Consider the following 26,953-nt stretch of genomic DNA (forward strand, 5'->3'; position numbering starts at 1 on the left):
TTCCTGTTTACCTACAACCTTTTACACTGCTCTATCCTACCTCAGTTCTCTTCCCATTCTTATTATCCCTCTTATAGCCTATAAAGGAAATATAATATGCAGGAAACTCTATTTTTTAGGTTACCCATAAAAACTCAACCATTGGGAAAGTAATGTGGGTGTTCCTCTTCCCATTGATATTTCTCTATATTATTTACTGTACTGTACTTCTTTTCCCCAACCCCGTAGCATAATATTACATGAAGGTGCTGCAAGTATTGTTTTTAGTATTAATAAATATAGACAAATGTGTTACGTACGTGGTTATGAGTGGTATAGTGATATTGACAATCAGTCCTAATCCAGTGTACTCAGTAGTGGACCTACATTTTTAGGGCCCTGATTCTTGAACTGTTATGGGGGGCCCCTTCTCATATAGTAAACCCAAAATTTTTAAGCAATATGGACTAAAGCTGCTTCTCGGGGCCCCTCTGGGATTAGGGGCCCTGAAGCTTAAGCTTCATTAGTTTCATAGTAGTTACACCCCTGAGAGTATTCTGTGTTAGAACTGATGAAGATATTGTGGCAAAGAATTTCCTTTAAATAAATATCCTAAACTGTGTACAGTGGACCCCCGCATAACGATCACCTCCGAATGCGACCAATTATGTAAGTGTATTTATGTAAGTGAGTTTGTACGTGTATGTTTGGGGGTCTGAAATGGACTAATCTACTTCACAATATTCCTTATGGGAACAAATTCGGTCAGTACTGGCACCTGAACATACTTCTGGAGTGAAAAAATATCGTTAACCGGGGGTCCACTGTACTTGTATCCTTTTCCACATGTGTATGTGTGGCTGTGTGTCTTCCCTGTCTAATATGTGTTTTTTTTTGTAACCAACTGGCCATTTTTTACCAAGACAGGGTTACCTAAAGAAGAAAACATATTTCACCATCACTTGATCTTTAGCTGTCTTACCATAATGAAGCAGACTTTGCAGTCCAGTATTAACCCACCAAGTCTCACCATGCCTATACTTTAAAGTAGTATTCACATTCAAGGATGTGAAAATGCTTGAGGTGAAAGTGGTAGGAAGGTTTAATACTGATGCATGGAGAGGCAACACCAAATGGTTCATTTATCACCACACAGAAAATAATATTTCTTGCTTTAAAATGGTATGATACACAGCCAGGTCTCAGATTAGTGTGAATTCGAAAAGTGCGAATTTCTATTTAGTACGATATTAATTAATGCAAGTTTCCCCCAAACTCTTCAAATTGTGCACAAAAATTACATACATGTATAATATAGTGCGAATTCGAATAATGAAACCACTGCACTTCACGGAATTCATTATTCACACTAATCAAGACCTAGCTATAATATTATTTTATTGTGTTTACAGAAGTGGGTAGCTGTACTGAACAACCACATTAGGTTTTCAACTCATTATGTTCAACACGGTCTTTGTGTGGACAACGATGATGATGATGATGATGTTGACAGGACTGTTAAACCTCTTGGCTGTATGTCTGTAAGTAAATATTGTTGTATGTAAAATTAACTTTAGTAAAAAATAATTCACTCTGTTTAAGTTTCATTGTTTCATTAAATTTATAGAAATTTGTAAATCATTGTGTTGTGGTCATTTTCAAGCTGTTGTATGAAGATTATCTTTTGAAATGACATGTTTTTTTAAGTGACATGTCACTACTGTATATCAAACTTTGTTTTGAATCAACCTAGTACTTAGACACTTAGACCTCTGCTATTCTGACCTGTAAAGTCACAATCTGTGCCAGCTATGGCACAAAAATCATGTCATGTGAGCTGACCTCAGTGTTATAAAAATTCTCCCTAATGTTCTTCTCTGTTTTGTTGTGAATTAGACACTTGTGTAACACTTGGGTATCTTTATTATGGATATGTTTTGCCAACCAGTGGCTTCCTCAGTCCAATACAGAGAAGAATGGTTGTCAATCAGAAGGAGTTTGAGGTAATCAGTCCCTCAGCCTGGAGTCAATGTGATCGACTGATGAAATTGACTCCAGGCTGAGGGACTCATTACTTCAAACTTCAAATTCCTTCTAATCTTCAGCTATTCTTCTCTGTACTGGATTGATATGTTCAGTACTATTTCTTGTCTATTTTTAATATGTGGGATTTCTGAGTGATAAGTGAATTAAGAGGGAGGTGAAAGTGTATAAACTAAGGGAGGAGGAAGTTCGGGTGAGATATAAGCGACTATTGGCAGAAAGGTGGGCTAGTGCAAAGATGAGTAGTGGGGGGGGGGGTTGAAGAGGGTTGGAATAGTTTTAAAAATGCAGTATTAGAATGTGGGGCAGAAGTTTGTGGTTATAGGAGGGTGGGGGCAGGAGGAAAGAGGAGTGATTGGTGGAATGATGAAGTAAAGGGTGTGATAAAAGAGAAAAAGGTAGCTTATGAGAGGTTTTTACAAAGCAGAAGTGTTATAAGAAGAGCAGAGTATATGGAGAGTAAAAGAAAGGTGAAGAGAGTGGTGAGAGAGTGCAAAATGAGAGCAGATGATAGAGTGGGAGAGGCACTGTCAAGAAATTTTAATGAAAATAAGAAAAAATTTTGGAGTGAGTTAAACAAGTTAAGAAAGCCTTGGGAAAGTATGGATTTGTCAGTTAAAAACAGAGTAGGGGGGTTAGTAGATGGGGAGAGGGAGGTATTAGGTAGATGGCGAGAATATTTTGAGGAACTTTTAAATGTTGAGGAAGAAAGGGAGGCGGTAATTTCATGCACTGGCCAGGGAGGTATACCATCTTTTAGGAGTGAAGAAGAGCAGAATGTAAGTGGGGGGGAGGTATGTGAGGCATTACGTAGAATGAAAGGGGGTAAAGCAGCTGGAACTGATGAGATCATGACAGAAATGTTAAAAGCAGGGGGGGATATAGTGTTGGAGTGGTTGGTACTTTTGTTTAATAAATGTATGAAAGAGGGGAAGGTACCTAGGGATTGGCAGAGAGCATGTATAGTCCCTTTATATAAAGGGAAAGGGGACAAAAGAGATTGTAAAAATTATAGAGGAATAAGTTTACTGAGTATACCAGGAAAAGTGTACGGTAGGGTTATAATTGAAAGAATTAGAGGTAAGACAGAATGTAGGATTGCGGATGAGCAAGGAGGTTTCAGAGTGGTTAGGGGATGTGTAGATCAAGTGTTTACATTGAAGCATATATGTGACCAGTATTTAGATAAAGGTAGGGAAGTTTTTATTGCATTTATGGATTTAGAAAAGGCATATGATAGAGTGGATAGAGGAGCAATGTGGCAGATGTTGCAAGTATATGGAATAGGTGGTAAGTTACTAAATGCTGTAAAGAGTTTTTATGAGGATAGTGAGGCTCAGGTTAGGGTGTGTAGAAGAGAGGGAGACTACTTCCAGGTAAAAGTAGGTCTTAGACAGGGATGTGTAATGTCACCATGGTTGTTTAATATATTTATAGATGGGGTTGTAAAAGAAGTAAATACTAGGGTGTTTGGGAGAGGGGTGGGATTAAATTATGGGGAATCAAATTGAAAATGGGAATTGACACAGTTACTTTTTGCTGATGATACTGTGCTTATGGGAGATTCTAAAGAAAAATTGCAAAGGTTAGTGGATGAGTTTGGGAGTGTGTGTGTAAAGGTAGAAAGTTGAAAGTGAACATAGAAAAGAGTAAGGTGATGAGGGTATCAAATGATTTAGATAAAGAAAAATTGGATATCAAATTGGGGAGGAGGAGTATGGAAGAAGTGAATGTTTTCAGATACTTGGGAGTTGACGAGGGAAAAAAGGTGAGTGGTGCGTTGAGGTATATGTGGAGTCAAAAAACATTATCTATGGAGGCAAAGAAGGGAATGTATGAATGTGTAGTAGTACCAACACTCTTATATGGATGTGAAGCTTGGGTGGTAAATGCAGCAGCGAGGAGACGGTTGGAGGCAGTGGAGATGTCCTGTCTAAGGGCAATGTGTGGTGTAAATATTATGCAGAAAATTCGGAGTGTGGAAATTAGGAAAAGTTGTGGAGTTAATAAAAGTATTAGTCAGAGGGCAGAAGAGGGGTTGTTGAGGTGGTTTGGTCATTTAGAGAGAATGGATCAAAGTAGAATGACATGGAAAGCATATAAATCTATAGGGGAAGTAAGGCGGGGTAGGGGTCGTCCTTGAAAGGTTTGGAGAGAGGGGGTAAAGGAGGTTTTGTGGACAAGGGGCTTGGACTTCCAGCAAGCGTGCATGAGCATGTTAGATAGGAGTGAATGGAGACGAATGGTACTTGGGACCTGACAATCTGTTGGAGTGTGAGCAGGGTAATATTTAGTGAAGGGATTCAGGGAAACCGGTTATTTTCATATAGTCGGACTTGAGTCCTGGAAATGGGGAGTACAATGCCTGCACTTTAAAGGAGAGGTTTGGGATATTGGCAGTTTGGAGGGATGTGTTGTGTATCTTTATATGTATATGCTTCTAAACTGTTGTATTCTGAGCACCTCTGCAAAAACAGTGATAATGTGTGAGTGTGGTGAAAGTGTTGAATGATGATGAAAGTATTTTCTTTTTGAGGATTTTCTTTCTTTTTTGGGTCACCCTGCCTCGGTGGGAGACGGCCGACTTGTTGGAAAAAAAAAAAAAGTGAATTAGCACAGTCAACAGGCAAAATAAGTGGTTACAATTGCAAACTTTGAAAAAAAGGATGCTGAATGAATTCTAGAAACATTCTTTACACAGAATGATGGAACATTATCATTCACACATATAAGACACAAGAATTAGTAGATGCAACAGTCTACATACAATATGTATTTGAGTTTAGGTTGAGGTTTTAATGCCAATTTTTTGGGCAGACAGTAAGAGGTCAGCTCATTTATGAGTAATTTTTCTGAAGAGTTAAAATCTATAAACTATTCCATGTGCTGATAGAGTAGCACTGTAGTAAACCATGATAGGGAGGTCCTACTCACACTTGTATGGTGTGCTTACATTACTACGGTGTCCTGTAGCTTAATTGCTAGCACACTCAGCTCACACATTGAGGTCCAGGAGTCGACCCCTAGTATGGGTGGAAATATTAGGATGTGTTTCCGTAAGACACCTGCTGTCCATGTTCACTTATCAGTGAAATAGGTACGTGGGTGTTAGTCGACTGGTGTGGGTCGTATCCTGGAACAAAATTGACCTAATTTGCCTGAAATGCTCTACATAACAAGGGGCTTTCTATATAGTAGTATGTAATTGATGTCAGCTAGGCCTGTATATCTTGTACAGTACATGTACTTGTAGAAATAAAGATGATTATTATTATTATCATTATTATTATTCTAATCGTTTTCAACTACTTCCAAACCAGTGTTTTAATTCCTGTTTAAGAACAAAAATTGTAAGTGGGTTTTTTCTATTACCTTGCTGGAGGCTACATTAAAGTTTTACATCCTTGAAAACTTATTTTTAAAGTACAGTACCATAATGTTGAGTATGAGCTATCTTCTTTTTTGACCAATTTCTTAATGTATCTTGGCAGTTTTTGTTTCTTTCACCCTTAATCCTGCAACCCTTTTGTCTTATATGCCCATACCTCAATCTTCCATCATTTTAGTCTAATACAACTCGGCATGGATCTCAAGCAGACTGGTGACTACTATCACCCTTGCCCCAGAGAGCTGTACCCCTATCACTTACATACATATCAAGTTTGTTATAGAAATTATACCAGTTGTCAATGAATGGAAGTGTCAGTCCCTTGCAGTGTTTGTCTTGCCAGTATTTTACACCAGTTGCCCCTATACATTCATTCAGTGCCCTATCTTCTTCTAGGCTAAATGCCACATATGATTAATATCCCTTCCTGTGATCTAAATATATCAATAATCGTCTTTACTTTAGAAGCAGATTATCTCTCGTGCATTTCCCACCATCACTGTCTCCAGCACTGAGGCAGGTAATAGAGTTGTTCCCATTACCTGACATGAAGTTATCTAACCTGTTAACCATATCCACACCAACTTCAGGGGAACATACACCATATCTTACCTTCTTATACCTGTTACTGAATGCTCTGTCCATATATCTACTCTGTGAGTCTCCAAAAATGAGTTCTGTATATTCTTTTTTTTTAATTGCTGAGGCATTTGTCCTATCTCTGTTCTTGTCATTATCTATAAATCCTTTCTGAAGAACAGCAAAGCAGTTTCCCCTCTTCAATACTGTTTCTTCAAACTTAATCAGTTTCGTTCTTATATTCATCACCTTCCATTCATCACAGTCATCATGTGTTTCTTCATTATTGTCACCTGCTTGCACTTTTTATTGCACTACACTTATCATTCATCATATCGTAACAAGTATTTCATTTCCCATTCTCCTCTCTGAAAATTGGAACCTCAAATATACCATAGAACCTCCATATCCACAGATTCGGTTTCCATGGTTTCAGTTATTTGTGGTTTACCATGGCCCAAAATATTAAGTGGAAAATTCCGGAAATAAATGATAAGTTTCAGATTGCCAGCTATTCAGAGTAACATGATGAAACCTTCCTGCCCCATCGTTCTCAGTATGTGACTCATCCCTCTTTGTCCTCTGTACCCACCCTGGCCCTGTACCCACCCTGGCCCTGTGCCCACCCTGGCCCTGTACCCACCCTGGCCCTGTACCCACCCTGGCCCTGTACCCACCCTGGCCCTGTACCCACCCTGGCCCTGTACCCACCATAGTATTCTCACTGTCCACATTTGTTGCCACATTATTGCAGTATTGTTGTGAAAATAACCCTTAATTTTGCTTAATAATGGACCCAAATTACAAAAGTAGTGTTGGTGGCAGTTGTTTAAAGCTTAAGAGAAGCCGTGAAGTGCTTCCCATCACTGAAAAAGTGATAATTTTTGACTTGATACTTATTGAAGAACATCAAGAAGTGTTGACGAATGAAGAATTAGAAGAGCTTGTCAAGCCATTAACAGAGGAAGAGGAAGATGAGAAAGAAGAAACTGAAACAGAACCAGTAGTGTGGACATTGCAAAAATTTGTCGAAGTGTTTCTCATTGCACAGACCTTAAAGGAAAAAATTGTGAATTATGATCCTATGATAGAACGCAGCATTAAAGTCACCCGTTTAATCATTGAAACATTAGAACCTCTCCTGTAAATGTTTGATGAGCTGGAAAGAAAGATGTTTTTCCAAAAGGTTGAAAAACAAACTACATGTCCACCATCGACGATCTCCAACTATCTACATCGTAATGCCTTATTGTTGTTAATTTATCGGTTAAACTTTATAGTGGGTATGTAAATGAAACACGACTTATACATAGAGTTTGCTACTATCCATGGCTTCGGGCACCCACAGTAGGTTTTGGAACATATCACCCACGGATACAGGGGAACTACTGTACTGCTATAACTTGACAACACACAGAATTTCCAGTGAAAACTACAGGCTTACTAGATTTATATACAGTAGACCCTTATATTACATGGTAGCTATGTTCCTGACAATGCCATGTTAGATAAATCCATATTATATAAACTGAAGAACTTATGGGAAAAACAGGGTTACATTCTTGGGAGCTCCCCCAAAAGCCAAACAACTTTTTTTTTTAGATATCCAGATCTTACAAAAATAAATGAAAATGTTGTTTTTGTTGCTTAAGACTACAAATGTAACAGAAATAATATTATTTACCTTAAATTGTGGTTGCTGGTGTATGTCATTGATTGTGAAGAGAGTGGAGATGCATGGTGTGGCTCTACTTGGCTGAGGTGGATGGTTGTTGGTTGTCAGCAGAAGTGGATGGTTGAGGTTCTGGTACTAAAGTCAGTGGTTGTATTGGAGGGTGCATAAATTCTGTAATGGATCTCTGGCTTCTTTTACCCTGCAGTACATTATACATTATTCCAGAAGCTTGGTACTGTCAGGTTGGAGTCAGAGTCCATTGATGAAACTAGTTTTTTCATCACTTTTCTTGTGTAGTTACACTTGAATGACTTAATAACTCCTCAATCCAGTGGCTGTATTAAAAATGTTGTATTTGGAGGTAAAAATACAACTTTTACATGTAGGGTCACATCCAGCAAAGCTTCTGGATGAGTATGGGAATTATCAAGGTAAAACTTGGCTTCAGAAATAAAGTGATGCTTAAACCAGTCAATAAATATTTCCTCTGTCATTCATGCTGACTGGTTTGACCTCCAAATTACTGGTAAGGTGTTTTTATCTACACCTTTCAAAGCATGAGGATTCTTAGTGTGGTAAATAACCAAGGGCTTACACTTGAAATCACCTGATGCATTACCACAAAGGAGCAAGGTGAAGCGATCTTTTGCTGCCTTGAAGCCCAGTGCAACCCTGCGGAGATAGTGGTCTCACCCACAGCCAGGCAGTGGCCTGAGCTAGGGAAATATCCCATGGGCAATGCTCCAAATTTTTTTCCCCCACAAACCGAACCATGTTAAGCTAATTTTACGAAGTGTATAAAATTATGCTGCAATTTTTCAGTAGTGTAATAACCAAAATGTGCCAAATAAATCCCTGTAATATGAGGGTCTACTGTATATAATACCATACAAAAAAATTTATATAATCTATCTAAATTTTTAAATGACATGAATCCTTGTTTCATATTATGGCTAAATTCATTTTATTTTTGCTAAGGATGCACTGCAGACAGCCACGGCCCACCAGCAACTGATGGAGCAACAAGTAGAGGAGGTGATGGCCACTCTGGCTTCTCTGGACCTTGACCACTCTCAGCAAGGAGGTGTACATGATGTTATTAAGGTACTGTACTCTCAGGTGTACACAATGTTATTAAGGTGCTATACACTCAGGTGTACACAGTGTTATTTAGGTACTGTACACTCAGGTGTATGTAATGTTATTAAGGTACTGTACACTAAGGTGTATGCAATGTTATTCAGGTACTGGTTTGGTTTGGTTCATCAGTGTCTGATTGGGGGTAACATTGTTCACAAGCTTGTATAAGTGCATAAATGTATATATTGAGGCTTATCATTGTTCATCATGCACTGAATTGTTGAGATGTTTGTTTTTTGCTTGCAGAGGTTCTCAGTGTTGGCAAGCACAGCACACAACATGAGTACCAGCCTCACACACTGCTTGTCCCTCATGAAGCAGCAAGAGGAGGTGATGCAACATTATTGTTCTATTTTTCAAGGCAAATTGATGTTATCATATGAGTACTCTAATTGATGTCATCACATGAAGTACTCTAATTGATGTTATCACATGAAGTACTCTAATGGCATTAGTAATTACATTATGCAATTAATATAGTTAGTGTTTATTTATTGCATGTCTGCATTGTATTGAGCCATACTGTACTGTAATTTTTAATTTTTATATGTGGGGATATAGGATATATGTGGGGATATAGTTTTGGAGTGGTTGGTGCAATTATTTAATAAATGTATGGAAGAGGGTAAGGTACCTAGGGATTGGCAGAGAGCATGCATAGTTCCTTTGTATAAAGGCAAAGGGGATAAAAGAGAGTGCAAAAATTATAGGGGGATAAGTCTGTTGAGTATACCTGGCAAAGTGTATGGTAGAGTTATTATTGAAAGAATTAAGAGTAAGATGGAGAATAGGATAGCAGATGAACAAGGAGGCTTTAGGAAAGGTAGGGGGTGTGTGGACCAGGTGTTTACAGTGAAACATATAAGTGAACAGTATTTAGATAAGGCTAAAGAGGTCTTTGTGGCATTTATGGATTTGGAAAAGGCGTATGACAGGGTGGATAGGGGGGCAATGTGGCAGATGTTGCAGGTGTATGGTGTAGGAGGTAGGTTACTGAAAGCAGTGAAGAGTTTTTACGAGGATAGTGAGGCTCAAGTTAGAGTATGTAAGAAAGAGGGAAATTATTTCCCAGTAAAAGTAGGCCTTAGACAAGGATGTGTGATGTCACCGTGGTTGTTTAATACAGTGGACCCCCGCATAGCGACCTTAATCCGTGCAAGAGGGCTGGCTGTTATGCGAAATGTTCGCTATGCGAATGAATTTTCCCCATAAGAAATAATGGAAATAAAATTAATCCGTGCAAGACACCCAAAAGTATGAAAAAAAAATTTTTTTACCACAAAAAAATGTTAATTTTAGTACACACAAACTGAAAAAGGCATGCACAATTACATGACACTTACTTTTATTGAAGATCTGGTGATGATTGATGGGATGGGAGGAGGGGAGAGAGAGTGTTAGTGTTTAGAAGGGGAATCCCCTTCCATTAGGACTTGAGGTAGCAAGTCCTTTTCTGGGGTTACTTCCCTTCTTCTTTTAATGCCACTAGGACCAGCTTCAGAGTCACTGGACTTCTTTCGCACAACATATCTGTCCATAGTGGCCTGTACCTCTCGTTCCTTTATGACTTTCCTAAAGTGTTTCACAACAGTGTCATTGTAATAGTCACCAGCACGGCTTGCAATAGCTGTGTGAGGGTGATTTTCATCAAAAAAGGTTTGCACTTCAAGCCATTTTGCACACATTTCCTTAATCTTTGAAGTAGGCAATTCCTTCAATTTCTCTCTCCCCTCCTCTGAACCAGTTTCCCCAGGTCTGGCCTCTTGCTCTTGAAGTTGATCTATCAGCTCATCAGTGGTTAGTTCTTCATTGTCCTCCTCCACCAACTCTTCCACATCCTCCCCACTAACCTCCAACCCCAAGGACTTCCCCAATTCCACAATTGATTCCTCAACTGGTATACTACTCCTCTCAGGGTTAGCCTCAATCCCTTCAAAATCCCTTTTGTCTACACATTCTGGCCACAGTTTCTTCCAAGCAGAGTTCAAGGTTCTCTTAGTCACTCCCTCCCAAGCCTTACCTATAAGGTTTACACAACTGAGGATATTAAAGTGATCCTTCCAAAACTCTTTTAGAGTCAATCCAGTGTCTGTGGTCACTTCAAAGCACTTTTGAAACAGAGCTTTTGTGTACAGTTTCTTGAAGTTGGAAATGACCTGCTGGTCCATGGGCTGCAGGAGAGGAGTGGTATTAGGAGGCAAAAACTTCACCTTAATGAAGCTCATGTCCCCATAAAGTCGCTCTGCCACGTCTGTAGGATGACCAGGGGCATTGTCTAACACCAGGAGGCACTTAAGGTCTAATTTCTTTTCAGTTAGGTAATCTTTCACATTGGGGGCAAATGCATGGTGTAACCAGTTATAGAAAAATTCCCTAGTGACCCATGCCTTACTGTTTGCCCTCCACAGCACACACAAATTATCCTTGAGGACATTCTTTTGCCTGAACGCTCTGGGAGTTTCAGAGTGATACACTAATAAAGGCTTAACTTTGCAATCACCAGTAGCATTGGCACACATGAGAAGAGTAAGCCTGTCTTTCATAGGCTTATGTCCTGGGAGTGCCTTTTCCTCCTGAGTAATGTAGGTCCTGCTTGGCATTTTCTTCCAGAACAGGCCTGTTTCATCACAATTAAACACTTGTTCAGGTTCCAGTCCTTCAGTTTCTATGTACTCCTTGAATTCATGCACATATTTTTCAGCCGCTTTGTGGTCCGAACTGGCAGCCTCACCATGCCGTATCACACTATGGATGCCACTACGCTTCTTAAATCTCTCAAACCAACCTTTGCTGGCCTTAAATTCACTCACATCATCACTAGTTGCAGGCATTTTTTTAATTAAATCGTCATGCAACTTCCTAGCCTTTTCACATATGATCGCTTGAGAGACGCTATCTCCTGCTAGCTGTTTTTCATTTATCCACACCAATAAGAGTCTCTCAACATCTTCCATCACTTGCGATCTTTGTTTCGAAAACACAGTTAAACCTTTGGCAACAACAGCTTCCTTGATTGCCGTTTTCTTGCCCACAATAGAAGCGATGGTTGATTTTGGTTTCTTGTACAACCTGACCAGGTCGGTGATACGTACTCCACTTTCATACTTATCAATGATTTCTTTCTTAATTTCAATGGGTATTCTTACCCTTTGAGGTGTAGGGTTGGCACTAGAAGCTTTCTTGGGGCCCATGGTCACTTATTTTCCACAAACAGCACCGAAAACACTGTAATAATACGAAATATTCCGAGTGTATGCTTGAATGTTACCGCGGAGGCTAGCTGGTAAACAATGGGACGGGCGGCACATGTGAGGCTGGCTGAGGGCCCACATTGGACGCGTCTCGAACGAAGTTCGCTGAGCGGGTTTTTGTCTACTATGCGGGGCAAAATTTTAGCGGACAAAGCGTTCGCTATGCGGAATGTTCGCTATGCAAGGCGTTCGCTATGCGGGGGTCCACTGTATATTTATAGATGGGGTTGTAAGAGAAGTAAATGCGAGGGTCTTGACAAGAGGCGTGGAGTTAAAAGATAAAGAATCACACATAAAGTGGGAGTTGTCACAGTTGCTCTTTGCTGATGACACTGTGCTCTTGTGAGATTTTGAAGAGAAGTTGCAGAGATTGGTGGATGAATTTGGTAGGGTGTGCAAAAGAAGAAAATTGAAAGTGAATACAGGAAAGAGTAAGGTTATGAGGATAACAAAAAGATTAGGTGATGAAAGTTTGGATATCAGATTGGAGGGAGAGACTATGGAGGAGGTGAATGTATTCAGATACAGTGGACCCCCGGTTAACGATATTTTTTCACTCCATAAGTATGTTCAGGTGCCAGTACTGACCAAATTTATTCCCATAAGGAATATTGTGAAGTAGATTAGTCCATTTCAGACCCCCAAACATACACGTACAAACGCACTTACATAAATACACTTACACAATTGGTCGCATTCGGAGGTAATCGTTATGCGGGGGTCCACTGTATTTGGGAGTGGACGTGTCAGCGGATGGGTCTATGAAAGATGAGGTGAATCATAGAATTGATGAGGGGAAAAGGGTGAGTGGTGCACTTAGGAGTCTGTGGAGACAAAGAACTTTGTCCTTGGAGGCAAAGAGGGGAATGTATGAGAGTATAGTTTTACCAACGCTCTTATATGGGTGTGAAGCATGGGTGATGAATGTTGCAGCGAGGAGAAGGCTGGAGGCAGTGGAGATGTCATGTCTGAGAGCAATGTGTGGTGTGAATATAATGCAGAGAATTCGTAGTTTGGAAGTTAGGAGAAGGTGCGGGATTACCAAAGCTGTTGTCCAGAGGGCTGAGGAAGGGTTGTTGAGGTGGTTGGGACATGTTGAGAGAATGGAGCGAAACAGAATAACTTCAAGAGTGTATCAGTCTGTAGTGGAAGGAAGGCGGGGTAGGGGTCGGCCTAGGAAAGGTTGGAGGGAGGGGGTAAAGGAGGTTTTGTGTGCGAGGGGCTTGGACTTCCAGCAGGCATGCGTGAGCGTGTTTGATAGGAGTGAATGGAGACAAATGGTTTTTAATACTTGACGTGCTGTTGGAGTGTGAGCAAAGTAACATTTATGAAGGGGTTCAGGGAAACCGGCAGGCCGGACTTGAGTCCTGGAGATGGGAAGTACAGTGCCTGCACTCTGAAGGAGGGGTGTTAATGTTGTTAGGTAAGACACATATGCAACAGTTAGACAACTTTATTCCGAAACGTTTCGCCTACACAGTAGGCTTCTTCAGTCGAATACAGAAAGTAGGCAGGAACAGTAGAGATGTGAAGACGATGTAATCAGTCCATCACCCTTAAAGTCGTAGAATTTGAGGTTGTCAGTCCCTCGGCCTGGAGAAGTTCAGTTCCATAGTCAGGAACTATCTGAAGATCAAGCGACAGTGCGGAGACTTAAATACTGTCGGAAGGAGAGGTGCAGGGTAGAAGTAGTAGTAGTAGTAGTAGTGAGAGGCAATTGAGAGGTCATGTCCCTCTCAGATCCAACCCTTCTCACTTGAAAAGCTTGTCCAAGGTGTTTTCTGTACCAAGATGCCACGTGTTGCAGTGTCTGACAAGATGAACATCAAAATGGTATACAATACCGACAGGTTGTTAGGTAAGACACATATGCAACAGTTAGACAACTTTATTCCGAAACGTTTCGCCTACACAGTAGGCTTCTTCAGTCGAATACAGAAAGTAGGCAGGAACAGTAGAGATGTGAAGACGATGTAATCAGTCCATCACCCTTAAAGTCGTAGAATTTGAGGTTGTCAGTCCCTCGGCCTGGAGAAGTTCAGTTCCATAGTCAGGAACTATCTGAAGATCAAGCGACAGTGCGGAGACTTAAATACTGTCGGAAGGAGAGGTGCAGGGTATTCGACTGAAGAAGCCTACTGTGTAGGCGAAACGTTTCGGAATAAAGTTGTCTAACTGTTGCATATGTGTCTTACCTAACAACCTGTCGGTATTGTATACCATTTTGATGTTCATCTTGTCAGACACTGCAACACGTGACATCTTGGTACAGAAAACACCTTGGACAAGCTTTTCAAGTGAGAAGGGTTGGATCTGAGAGGGACATGACCTCTCAATTGCCTCTCACTACTACTACTACTACTACTTCTACCCTGCACCTCTCCTTCCGACAGTATTTAAGTCTCCGCACTGTCGCTTGATCTTCAGATAGTTCCTGACTATGGAACTGAACTTCTCCAGGCCGAGGGACTGACAACCTCAAATTCTACGACTTTAAGGGTGATGGACTGATTACATCGTCTTCACATCTCTACTGTTCCTGCCTACTTTCTGTATTCAACTGAAGAAGCCTACTGTGTAGGCGAAACGTTTCGGAATAAAGTTGTCTAACTGTTGCATATGTGTCTTACCTAACAACCTGTCGGTATTGTATACCATTTTGATGTTCAGGGGTGTTAATGTTGCAGTTTAAAAACTGTAGTGTAAAGTACCCTTCTGGCAAGACAGTGATGGAGTGAATGATGGTGAAAGTTTTTCTTTTTCGGGCCACCCTGCCTTGGTGGGAATCGGCCAGTGTCATAATAATATAAAAATAATGTAATATTATAATGTATTTTCAATACAGTAATATATAATGCCATGTTTATATAATAAGTGATGAAGAGGAAGGGGTTATTTGCTTAGCTTCAGCCATTTCAGTTGCCTTTGTTAATGGAGGAGGGACTGTAACCCACTTTCCTGGGAAATTGACAGGAATCACTTTAAGGGGAAGAACTTTGAGTTATAGTATAGAATGAAACTTAGATGAGTGTATATATACATACATATTCCTATACATTCACATGTGTGTAGTGTATAGTGAATGTAAGTGGTAGCTGCAATTCTGCTAGAGTGTAAAACATTTAACGTATCTCTATTTCACACTCATATAAGATGGTAGTTCCTCCCTGGGTGGTTGCTGTCTACCAGCCTGTCCCCTGGCTTGGTTGGTAGCGCACTTAGCTCACACACTGAGTGTCTGCGGTTCGGTCCCCGGTACGGGTGGAAACATTGGGCATGTTTCCTTACACCTGCTGTCCCTGTTCGCCTAGCAGTAAGTAGGTACCTGGGTGTTAGTCGACTAGTGTGGGTTGCATCCCAGGGGTAATAGTATACTCTAGATAATTCTGGGCTTTGAAAGGAGCAGAGGTGGGATAACAGTTCTTAGCCTGTAAAATTGTTTTGTGTTAAAAAGCAAAAAAAAAACCTTCTACTTATAATGGAGATGTCATGTTTGAGAGCCAAGAGTGGTGTGAATATTGGAACTTAAAAATTAGAGGATGGCATGGGAATTACAAAAACTATTATCATTCAGATGTCAGAAGAGGTGTTGCTCAGGTAGTTTTATTATTGTGCACTAAGTCGTATCTCATATGCTGTACTTAATTGTCCTTGTTTTCTTAAAATAAGTAATATCTGTTGTGAAATCTCTACATATAATTCGGTTAGAGACATCATCCTTATCATTTACCCCTGACACTCCAAGCTTGTGAATTGTGCTGTCTGCAATGGTTTCTCTCAGGGATGTAGGTCTCAGGCAACATAGGAATGTGAAATGGGAGCCTGTTAAATATTTTACATTCTGGCAGAATTGCTATTTTTCTGTCTCATGAACAAGTATAATGAAAGGTAAATGTTACAAACCTTTTTTTTCATTCTACATACACTTATTTTTACTGTAACATTTCCATTTCAATTTAACAGGCCTGGTGTATGACCAGGCCCTGGGGAACAATGATCATTGAAATAACTAACAGCTGATCTATACAGCAACACAAACTATCAAAAATACTCAAAATATTAGGCAAAGGGGCTACTAGCCTCTTGCTTCTGATATTTTAGTCACCTTTTACAATACGCATGACTTATGGAAAAATTCTCACCTTGCTCTTGGAGCTGAAAGGAAACAAGAATTATTAAGGAGGAAGAAGAACTATTAAATTAGAAGAAAACTATGATGAGTGTGTAAGCACATAACATGAACATAAACAACTGCTTGTGTAGTGTGAACTAGATGTAAATAGAAATAGCAAGATGTACCTGTCATCTTACATGTTTATTAGACAGAAAGAAAAGACACCAGCAATTCTACCATTGTGTTAAGCAATTACAGCTTTCCATTTCACACTCCTTTATCAGGACAATGGTACCTCCCTGAGCGGTTGTTATTGAACCCTTTCACTGTTGGTCCCATAATATTATGACTTTGAAGCCACTGTCAATCCTGTGATACTACGCCAAAATTCTAGTGGCTTCAAATATGACAGGAGAAAGCTGGTAAGCTTACATGCAAGAGAATATGTCTGTGTGCTCAGTGTGCGCAGTATAAAAAATCGGGGAGGTCACAGTGCATTGTGGGAGTGCTAATTTAGTATGCCTTGTTCACCATGCCTAGCGGTAAGGAATACCTCAATCCCCGGCAAATTGGGACTCTTCTCTTCCCAAGTGATAGTTCTAACACAGATGGAAGTGTCAATGAAGATGAATTTCATGGTTATGAGGAGTTTGTGACTGAAAGCAGTACCCAGGATACCAGAAATAGTGCTGAAAACCCAGACAACCCTCAGCCTCTCACCTCTGGTGCTGGGCCATCTCATTCATGTTCATTTGTATCACGGCAAAGAGGAAACTCATACTTTCCCATATCCAGGACTCAGATGTGAGCAGTGGTCATGATAGTAGTGATACTGATTGTGATTTCCAAGCTCCTGATTACAATTTCAGTAGTGACAATGAAGAGGAATATTCTCAAGTGAAGCATGAATTTATACAAGACTACGTGAATTCTAGTAGTGTGCCATATGCTGTTCCAAGGGGGAGGAGTACATCTCAGAGTGCATCCTGTGGCCTTACACCAGGAACAGATAGTGAAAAGGGAAGATAGTGTGGGTGGTGGGGAAGATGGTATGGTTGGTGGGGAAGACTGTGTGGGTATGGGTAAGACCTAATTTGTGGGAAATGCTCAGCATAGCAAGGGGCTTTCTATATAGTAGCATGTCATTGATATCAGCTATGGTCTCTATACGTTGTACATTTTTTTTTTTTAACAAACTGGCCATATCCCACCAAGGCAGGGTGGCCCAAAAAGAAAAGCAAAAGTTTCTCTGTTTAAATTTAGTAATTTATACAGGAGAAGGGGTTACTAGCCCCTTGCTCCCGGCATTTTAGTCGCCTCTTACAACACGCATAGCTTATGGAGGAAGAATTCTGTTCCACTTCCCCATGGAGATAGAGGAAATAAACAAGAACAAGAACTAGTAAGAAAATAGAAGAATACCCAGAGGGCTGTGTGTATATACATGCTTTTACATGCATGTGTAGTGTGACCTAAGTGTAAGTAGAAGTAGCAAGACTGTACTGAAACCTTGCATGTTCATGAGACAGAAAAATGGACACCAGCAATCCTACCATCATGTAAAACAATTACAGGAGAGAGAAAGATATTATTGTATTATATTATAGAGAGAACTAGGAGCATATAAATTTGTGGGGAGTGTTGGGTTTCTAGAAGTATAATTGAGAGGGGTAGAGGGTAATTGTGATAGTTTGACAATTTAGAAAGGACAGAGTACAATATAATGACCAAGAAGGAGTGTAAATCTTAAATGGAAGGAAGAAGGGATTGGGGGTCATCCCAGGAAGGGTTGGAGGAAGTGATAAAGGTTTTAAGTGGCAGGGGCTTGAACATCAAGCAGGTGTTTGTGAGAATATTAGATAAGAGTACAGACAAGTGATATTTTAGGATTTGTATTTTTAATATTTTTAGGATAGCACTTACGAAGGGATTTAGGGAAACCAGTTAGCTGGACTTGAGCCCTGGAGGTGGGACATTCAGCACCTGTACCCTGAAGGAGGGCAGATATTGCAATATAGAGGGCCATTGTGATGGCCACACACTTACCACCAGACAAGTGAAGAGGATCCCAGAAGGGGATTGAAATATACAGAACAATTAATCTTAAAAGTTTCTGTCTCCCTGTTATTATTGAGCATTGACAAGTGTTCATTATGATTTATTTATGTAAATGATAGTGAATACATTTCCTGCTTTGGGTCACCTTAGCTTGATCAGAGGTGGCCGGTGTGGTAAAAGCAATAAAAAACAAATACATACATCCAGACAGACATTGTATACATATATATGCATGTACAGTACTGTATATCACATAAATAATTTTGTAATCTATGTTGATATTGTAGGATGTAATAGGAGATATTTATCTTTCCAAAACTTTGCATTTATTGGCCAATAATATCACTCACTTTACAGTGTTAAGTGCCTTCAGGTGTTGAGTGTATATCACATAGTTGAATGTCATGAAATTTACACCTTGCTGAGCAGATTGAGCCAAAAAGAACACTTCACATAACATGACCTTACTGAAGAAGAAAAAGTAACGATAGTACCCATGCATTGACAGTGTTTTGGTCCAGCATGGACCATTGGTCTGGTTACTGGCCCATGTCAGACCAAAACATTGCTGTTGTGGTTCAATATGGGTAGTTGTGTAATGAACTTTATGAGCTGTTATTTCGCTAGCCTCACTACAACTAGGGTTTTTGAGTGCAAGATATACTATAATTTTTTTATTTTAGTTGATTCTGTCATGTGATTATATAATGAGAACTAGTCCAAAAAAATCTAAATGTGAATGTTTCCAACACCTCAGGTTAGAGACCTTCAGCTGAAAGAGGAGCGTGAGAAGGTTCGTGTGTTGGAAGAATCTCTGAGAGTACTAGCCACAGAACACCATGAATTAGAAGAGTCTATAGCCTCACATGTATCTTCCAATGGCTCGTCCATCTACAACACTCCGGCAAACTCATATGTATCGCTGCCCAGACCTCGCAGATTTTTTGATGCAGTCAGCGAGGATGAGTTTTTCGATGCATTCTCACAAGGTTCATTATATGACTTTTATATTTATTTTTCAAATATAGAAAAATGGCCAAATTTATGTAGGTTCTTTTATATTTAGAGTAAATCCACAATAAAACATTTTTTGTAGTTTTTATTCTTATTAGATACTACAGATAATTAGTATTTCTCATTACAGTTCTGAAATGACAAGTGCATTAATGTGCCTTTACATTTAATAATTCTTAGTAGGCCTAATATTTGGGTATAGACGAGTGTCATATCTCATAACCTTTTACACCTTCACTTATAAGTCTTCTTTCAACAAACTGGCCATATCCCACCAAGGCAGGGTGGCCCAAAAAGAAAAACAAAAGTTTCTCTTTTTAACTCTAGTAATGTACGTATACAGGAGAAGGGGTTACCAGCCCCTTGCTCCCGGCATTTTAGTCACCTCTTACGACACGCATGGCTTACGGAGGAAGAATTCTGTTCCACTTCCCCATGGAGATAAGAGGAAATAAACAAGAACAAGAACCAGTAAGAAAATAAAAGAAAACCCAGAGGTGTGTGTATATATACGCTTGTACATGCATGTGTAGTGTGACCTAAGTGTAAGTAGAAGTAGCACGATGTACCTGAAATTTCACTTATAAGTACAGTGGACCCCCGGTTAACGATATTTTTTCACTCCAGAAGTATGTTCAGGTGCCAGTACTGACCGAATTTGTTCCCATAAGGAATATTGTGAAGTAGATTAGTCCATTTCAGACCCCCAAACATACACGTACAAACGCACTTAAATAAATACACTTACATAATTGGTCGCATTCGGAGGTGATCGTTATGCGGGGGTCCACTGTATTTCAGTTATAATCAATGAATTGGCAGTAAATCTTCAGTCTATTATCAAATAATTTTTTTATAATGGTCCAAGACCCTTAAATATCTTCAAAAGAACTTTAATACAAATAAATTGTTTATTTGTTTATGCAGAACAAAATAATGTGGTCTACATGTGATGAAAAACTGGTGGCACAAAATAAAGCTACTAAAATGCAATGTATTTTGGGCAAAGTAATCCTAATGTTTAAAGAACGTTAAGACATAAACATAGAAGATTAAATTATGTATTATTCCAGTTACGTTATTGTGATCTTTATGTGGTGGGCAGTAGCCTAGAGCTGACACCAGTGTTACTACAACAGTCTGGTAGTACACCAATTTTACTGCAATAGTCTGGTACTGCTGAGTCATGCAGAGATATACAATTGTATATCTTTGATGACAGTAGCTGATTGTGGAGACTGAAATGGTTAACCCAGCAGTCTGTAAATATAATGATTTTTTATTATTATTTTTCTTTTATCAACACATCAGCCGTTTCCCACCAAGGCAGGGTGGTCCAAAAAAGAAAAACTTTCGTCTTCATTCACTTCATCACTGTCTTGCCAGAGGCATGCTTACACTACAGTTATAAAACTGCAACATTAACACCTATCCTTGAGAGTGCAAACACTGTACGTACTTCCTATCTCCAGGACTCAAGTCCAGCCTGCCAGTTTCCCTGAATCCTTTCATAAGTGTTACATTGCTCACACTCCAACATAAAGTCCTAAAAACCATTTGCCTTCATGTGCTTCTATCTAACATGCTCACACATGCTTGCTGGAAGTCCAAGCCTCTTGCATACAAAACCTTTACCCCTTCTCTCCAACCTTTCTTAGGCCGATCCCTATATGCTTTCCTTCCACTACAGATTTATACACTCTCCAAGTCATTCACTTTCGTTCCATCCTCTCTAAATGTCTGAACCACCTCAACAACCCCTCCTCAGCCCTCTGGATAATGCTTTTAGTAATCCCACACCTCCTCTTAATATCCAAACTATGGATTCTTTGCATTACATTCACACCACACATTGCCCTCAGACATGACATCTCCACTGCTTCCAGCCTTCTCCTTGTTGCAACATTCACCATCCAAGTTTCATACCCATATAAGAGCGTTGGTATAACTATACTCTCGTACATTCCCCTCTTTGCTTCCACAGATAATGTTCTTTGTTTCTACAGACTTCTCAATGCACCACTGATCTTTTTCCCATCACCAATTCTGTGATTCACCTCATCTTTCATAGACCCATCTGCTGACACATCCACCTCCAAATATCTGAATGCATTCACCTCCTCCATACTCTCTCCCTCCAATCTGATATCCAGTTTTTCATTATCTAACACAAATAACCCGCACATAAGAGAGAGGAGGAGCTTACGACAACGTTTCAGTCTGACTTGGACCATTTACAAAGTCACACTAGCAGAGAAAAGTGAGGATGGAAATATTATGAGAATACTTTACATGAATTGTGATGAATACAAATACTAGAGATGCATACATTAAGCATTAATCTTCTTATATTATAAGCAAGTAATAATTATTGCCAATATAGTCTTAAGTTAGGTTTAAGTTTGCCGAAAATGCTCAGCAAATGTTACACATCTCTATACAAACATTGTAGCATGTGGAAATAAATTTTTGACTTTGAATTTGAGTAATTAAATGCTTTTATTCATTATTTTTTACAATTTTCATATGTTAGCTATATACTGAGATGTAAAGATTCAGTTTACACTTGTTTAATTACCGCTTCTCTATTAACTCAACAAAGTTTTAGCACTTTCTATTAAAATCAGTAAGATAAACTGAATGTATATTAATATGTGTGGCAAAGTGTACATTAAAAAATACATAATAAGGCACTACATGTACAGAATATACACAGGTGTTATGTCTGATTTTATGTTTGCAACAAATGGTGTACAAAACTGAGGACTTTTTTATTTTAAACTTGTATATATATTTTTTTTTAACAAGTCAGCTGTCTCCCACTGAAGCAGGGTGACCCAAAAAGAAAGAAAGTCCTCAAAAAGAAAATACTTTCACCATCATTCAACACTTTCACTTCACTCATACATAATCACTGTTTTTGCAGAGGCACCCAGATACAACAGTTTAGAAACATATATAAAGATATATAACATATCCCTCCAAACTGCCGATATCCCAAACCCTTCCTTTAAAGTGCAGGCATTGTACTTCCCATTTCCAGTACTCATGTCCGGCTATATAAATATAACTGGTTTCCCTGAATCCCTTCACTAAATATTACTCTGCTCACACTCCAACAGCTCATCAGGTCCCAAAAACCATTCGTCTCCATTCACTCCTATCTAACATGCTCTCGCACGCTTGCTGGAAGTCCAAGCCCCTTGCCCACAAAACCTCCTTTACCGCCTTCCCCCTCCCTCCAACCTTTTCGAGGATGTCCTCTTCCCTTACAGATTTATACGCTCTCCATGTCATTCTACTTTGATCCATTCTCTCTAAACGACCAAACTACCTCAACAACCCCTCTTCAGCCCTCTGACTAGTAATTTTATTAACTCCACACCTTCTCCTAATTTCTACACTCTGAATTTTCTGCATAATATTTACACCACACATTGCCCTTAGACAGGACATCTCCACTGCCTCTAACTGCCTCCTCACTGCAGCATTTACAACCCAAGCTTCACACCCATATAAAAGAGTTGGTACCACCGTACTATCATACATTCCCTTCTTTGCCTCTGTAGATAGCATTTTTTGTCTCCACATATACCTCAATGCACCACTCACCTTTTCTCCTTCATCAGTTTTATGGTTAACCTCATCCTTCATAAACCCATCTGCTGACACGTCAACTCCCAAATATCTGAAAACATTCACTTCTTCCATACTCCCTCTCTCCAATGTGATATCCAGTTTTTGTTTATCTAAATCATTTGATACCCTCATCACCTTAGTCTTATCTATGTTCACTTTCAACTTTCTGCCTTTACACAGGTTTAAAATAATGTACAGTATATATAAAATATGCAGTAACTTTAAAACACTTGAAATTTTGGAAAGTTTCCAGACATACTGGAGAGACATGGAGTTCACGGACAATGTAATAGCGAGTCAGATGGGAGGAAGGGGGAGCCGTATAATGAGTTTTAGCCATAATTTGAAATGTCCATATTAGCGAAACGCCATAAAGTGAAATGCCGTAAAGCGGGGCCCTACTATATAAAGAAATGAGGGGTGGGGATATTTGCAGTTTTGAACTGTGGTATTTTTGTGCCTTTGGCAAAACAGTGAGGAAGTGAGTTATGATGAGCATTTCTTCTATTTTGGGTCACCTTGCCTTAGTGGCAGATGACTGGTGTGTTAAAAAAAAGAAAAAGCCTGTTTACTTATTCAATGAATTTTTTTTTTTTTTTGCCTCATTAGTCATTTCCCACCAAAGGAGGAAACACATTCATTCATTATCTATTGTTGTAGCAGCAGCAGAACTTGACAATTTATGGCACTTCATATTCACGGTGTCCCTGCCCATCATTTGTAGTGTACACTCTATACTTCCCATCTCCAGAACTTTAGTCTGGCTTACTGGGTTTTTGAATCCCTTCATAAATGTTACATTGCTTATACTCTGACAGCACATCAAATCCTTAAAATGACAGGTCTCTTCTCATAGTGATTTACCACATTTACATACACCTACTGAAGCTCCAACCACTTAAAACTTCATTTATTCCTTCCCTCCAATGGAAATAAGTCACTTTGACTTTTTTTGGGTTATCCTAGGTAATCTACACATATGCTGCTATGTATTTATTTATTTATTTTATGTCTTTGCAAACAGTACATTGAGATTTTGTATTTACAAAAGTTTGTTGCAATGCAAAGAGAGCCTCTATTATGCCTAGGCATTATTGGCTTACAGACTACTTAACACTAAGGATTATATCATAGTTGTACAGTAGGATAGTAATTATTTCATAGTTGTACAGAAAATTATTAGTTATAAATGAATCAAAATTTGTATAAGACAAAAGATATATTCACATATTTGAAAATGCTTTTTGTGAAAACAATGATTCAATTATATTCCTGTCAACAATGGATAAAAGGTTCAATGTGATTGTTGAAGTTATGATGTGGGAGAACATAGGTGAGTATGTGTGTACTGAGTATTTAGTCTAGGGTAATTAAGTGGCTTTTGAGAAGTCTTAAATTAATTTTCAGACTGGGTTACTTTAATATCTTCTGGTAATAAATTCCATATTTTGGGGCCTTATATGCCCATTTAGTCGACCTATTCTCTTTCATCCTTTCTAAATTACTAAACCATCTCAACAGCCACATTGTTTTCCAGGTTCCTTATTATCTGCATAATATTCACATAATATCTTAAAAAAATAAATAAAATGTGTAACACACTGACTCCCACAGAGGTAGGATGACCCAAGAAAGGAGAAAAGCTTTCACTATCACTCACATTATTACTGTTGTAAAAGAGGCATGTCAATATCACAGTTCAGATGACCCTTCAAATTGCAAAAATCCCCACCCTGCCTGAATATTTTTATCGTTATTATTACACATGAATGAGTAACAACCCAGAAGCATGCATGACATGAATCCAACATACAGGACCTAGAATGTATCATAATATATAGTGTATAAATGAGGGTGTGTAACTCCTCAACTTTCTTACCTAGCCTAGCTACATTCCTGAAGGTAAATACTTGAGTTTGTTAGTAAACAACTTTTCCTGAGCCAGCTCCAAAGCAAGTAAATAAGTCGGTATACCTGGAGTATACCTGGAGAGGGTTTTGGGGATCAGTGCCCCCGTTGCCCGGTCTGTGACAAGGCTGGTGCTGGACATCCATGAGTAGCCCGAACATGATCATTAACAAGGATATTTTCATGATTTTTTCTGGTATTGTACTTAATATCTATAATTAAGATTTGACCTAGATAAAGGTAAACATTAAAATAATACTTTATTTATTTATTTCAGATGACAATGGAAGTGGAGGGACGTTGGTGGATCTTCCATCACCTTGTGGGAGTGAGTGTTCCACCAACACTCTTGTATCATGCATGTCTTCCCTTCCCACTGACCCACAGTCTCCCCAGTCACCATCCCACTTACTCTCCAATACACCATGTGCACCAACAAGCACCCCAGTTTGTGGTGTGAGTGGCTATGTTGATGGGGCAACATACACAGTGTCACCACATGTGTTGGGCTCAGGTTGGGAAATTCTAGAAGAAAGAGATACATATAGAATTGTAGGAAGTGGAACACTTACTGAATCTCTACCATCCATTACTGGAACACAGATCAGTTCTCTTGGACAGAGTGTGTCAGGCACACTCACAGGTCTGGTGAATACTGTGTCAGGAATGCTGTCATCCACTGCCAACACAACAATATCCTCAGGCACAAAGAATATATCTCCTGCAGGTGTTAAGCAAGAGACACAATCTCAGCTTTCTGTCTCTAACAAGTCTCAGGGTTCTGACGCAATGTCATTCATGGCAGTTGAAACACCACTTGTGAAAACTTCAGATTTAAGTGATCATAGTGACGGTAGCGATGACACAGTCACCAGCGACTCCCATCGATGCTCTGAACTCGAAGAAAAGTGAGTATCACTATTATTTTTGGTTAACTCTTTGGCTGTTCTTTGTTAAATTATGAAATAAGGATTTGAAAAAATAATGCAGTAATTTTTGTTGGATGTATTCATTATGTATTGCTTTACAGAAACATGTAGTTGAGATTATTAACTAGTACTGTATACTTAAAGTGACCATATTTCCTGGAGTTAGAGGTACCTAAAGTTTGAAGTGCCTGGGGTTAGAAGCACCTGGGGTTAGAAGTGCCTGGAGTTAGAAGCACCTGGGGTTAGAAGTGCCTGGAGTTAGAAGCACCTGGGGTTAGAAGTGCTTGGGGTTAGAAGCACCTGGGGTTAGAAGTGCCTGGGGTTAGAAGCACCTGGGGTTAGAAGCACCTGGGGTTAGAAGTGCTTGGGGTTAGAAGCACCTGGGGTTAGAAGTGCCTGGGGTTAGAAGTGCCTGGGGTTTGAAGTGCCTGGGGTTAGAAGCACCTGGGGTTAGAAGTGCCTGGGGTTAGAAGCACCTGGGGTTAGAAGTGCCTGGGGTTAGAAGTGCCTGGGGTTTGAAGTGCCTGGGGTTAGAAGTGCCTGAGGTTAGAAGTGCCTGGGGTTAGAAGCACCTGGGGTTAGAAGTGCCTGGGGTTAGAAGCCCCTAGGGTTTGAAGTGCCTGGGGTTAGAAGCACCTGGGGTTAGAAGTGCCTGGGGTTAGAAGTGCCTGGGGTTTGAAGTGCCTGGGGTTAGAAGCACCTGGGGTTAGAAGTGCCTGGGGTTAGAAGCACCTGGGGTTTGAAGTGCCTGGGGTTAGAAGCACCTGGGGTTAGAAGTGCCTGGGGTTAGAAGCACCTGGGGTTAGAAGTGCCTGGGGTTAGAAGTGCCTGGGGTTTGAAGTGCCTGGGGTTAGAAGCGCCTGGGGTTAGAAGTGCCTGGAGTTAGAAGCACCTGGGGTTAGAAGTGCCTGGGGTTAGAAGCACCTGGGGTTAGAAGTGCCTTGGGTTAGAAGCGCCTGGGGTTAGAAGTGCCTGGAGTTAGAAGCACCTGGGGTTAGAAGTGCCTGGGGTTAGAAGCACCTGGGGTTAGAAGTGCCTGGGGTTAGAAGTGCCTGGGGTTAGAAGTGGGACATCTTTGAACATCGAAAAAAAGGCTAATTAATGTATCTATATTAAACATCTAAACTGTCATATCTGCACACCTCTGCAAAGACAGTGATAGTGTGAATGATGGTGAAAGTGTTTCTTTTGGATCACCCTGCCTCGGTGAGAGACGACCAGCATGTTGATAAAAAA

General features: G+C 39.8%; 1 protein-coding gene across 3 annotated transcripts in view; it reads left to right on the top strand.

The window, feature by feature from the left end:
- The window catches only part of LOC128703856 (oxysterol-binding protein-related protein 1), a 648,989-nt gene that overhangs the window by 37,582 nt on the left and 584,454 nt on the right, over window positions 1-26,953 (top strand). For all 3 annotated transcript variants that reach the window (XM_070084964.1, XM_070084965.1, XM_070084966.1), the window contains exons 9-13: window positions 1,392-1,520; window positions 8,643-8,768; window positions 9,051-9,134; window positions 18,985-19,216; window positions 25,066-25,696. In XM_070084964.1, coding sequence (XP_069941065.1) covers window positions 1,392-1,520; window positions 8,643-8,768; window positions 9,051-9,134; window positions 18,985-19,216; window positions 25,066-25,696 — 1,202 coding nt within the window. The remainder of the gene's footprint in view (window positions 1-1,391; window positions 1,521-8,642; window positions 8,769-9,050; window positions 9,135-18,984; window positions 19,217-25,065; window positions 25,697-26,953) is intronic.

The sequence above is a fragment of the Cherax quadricarinatus genome, chromosome 14 (assembly GCF_038502225.1).
Source record: "Cherax quadricarinatus isolate ZL_2023a chromosome 14, ASM3850222v1, whole genome shotgun sequence".
Classification (NCBI taxonomy): Eukaryota; Metazoa; Arthropoda; class Malacostraca; order Decapoda; family Parastacidae; genus Cherax; species Cherax quadricarinatus.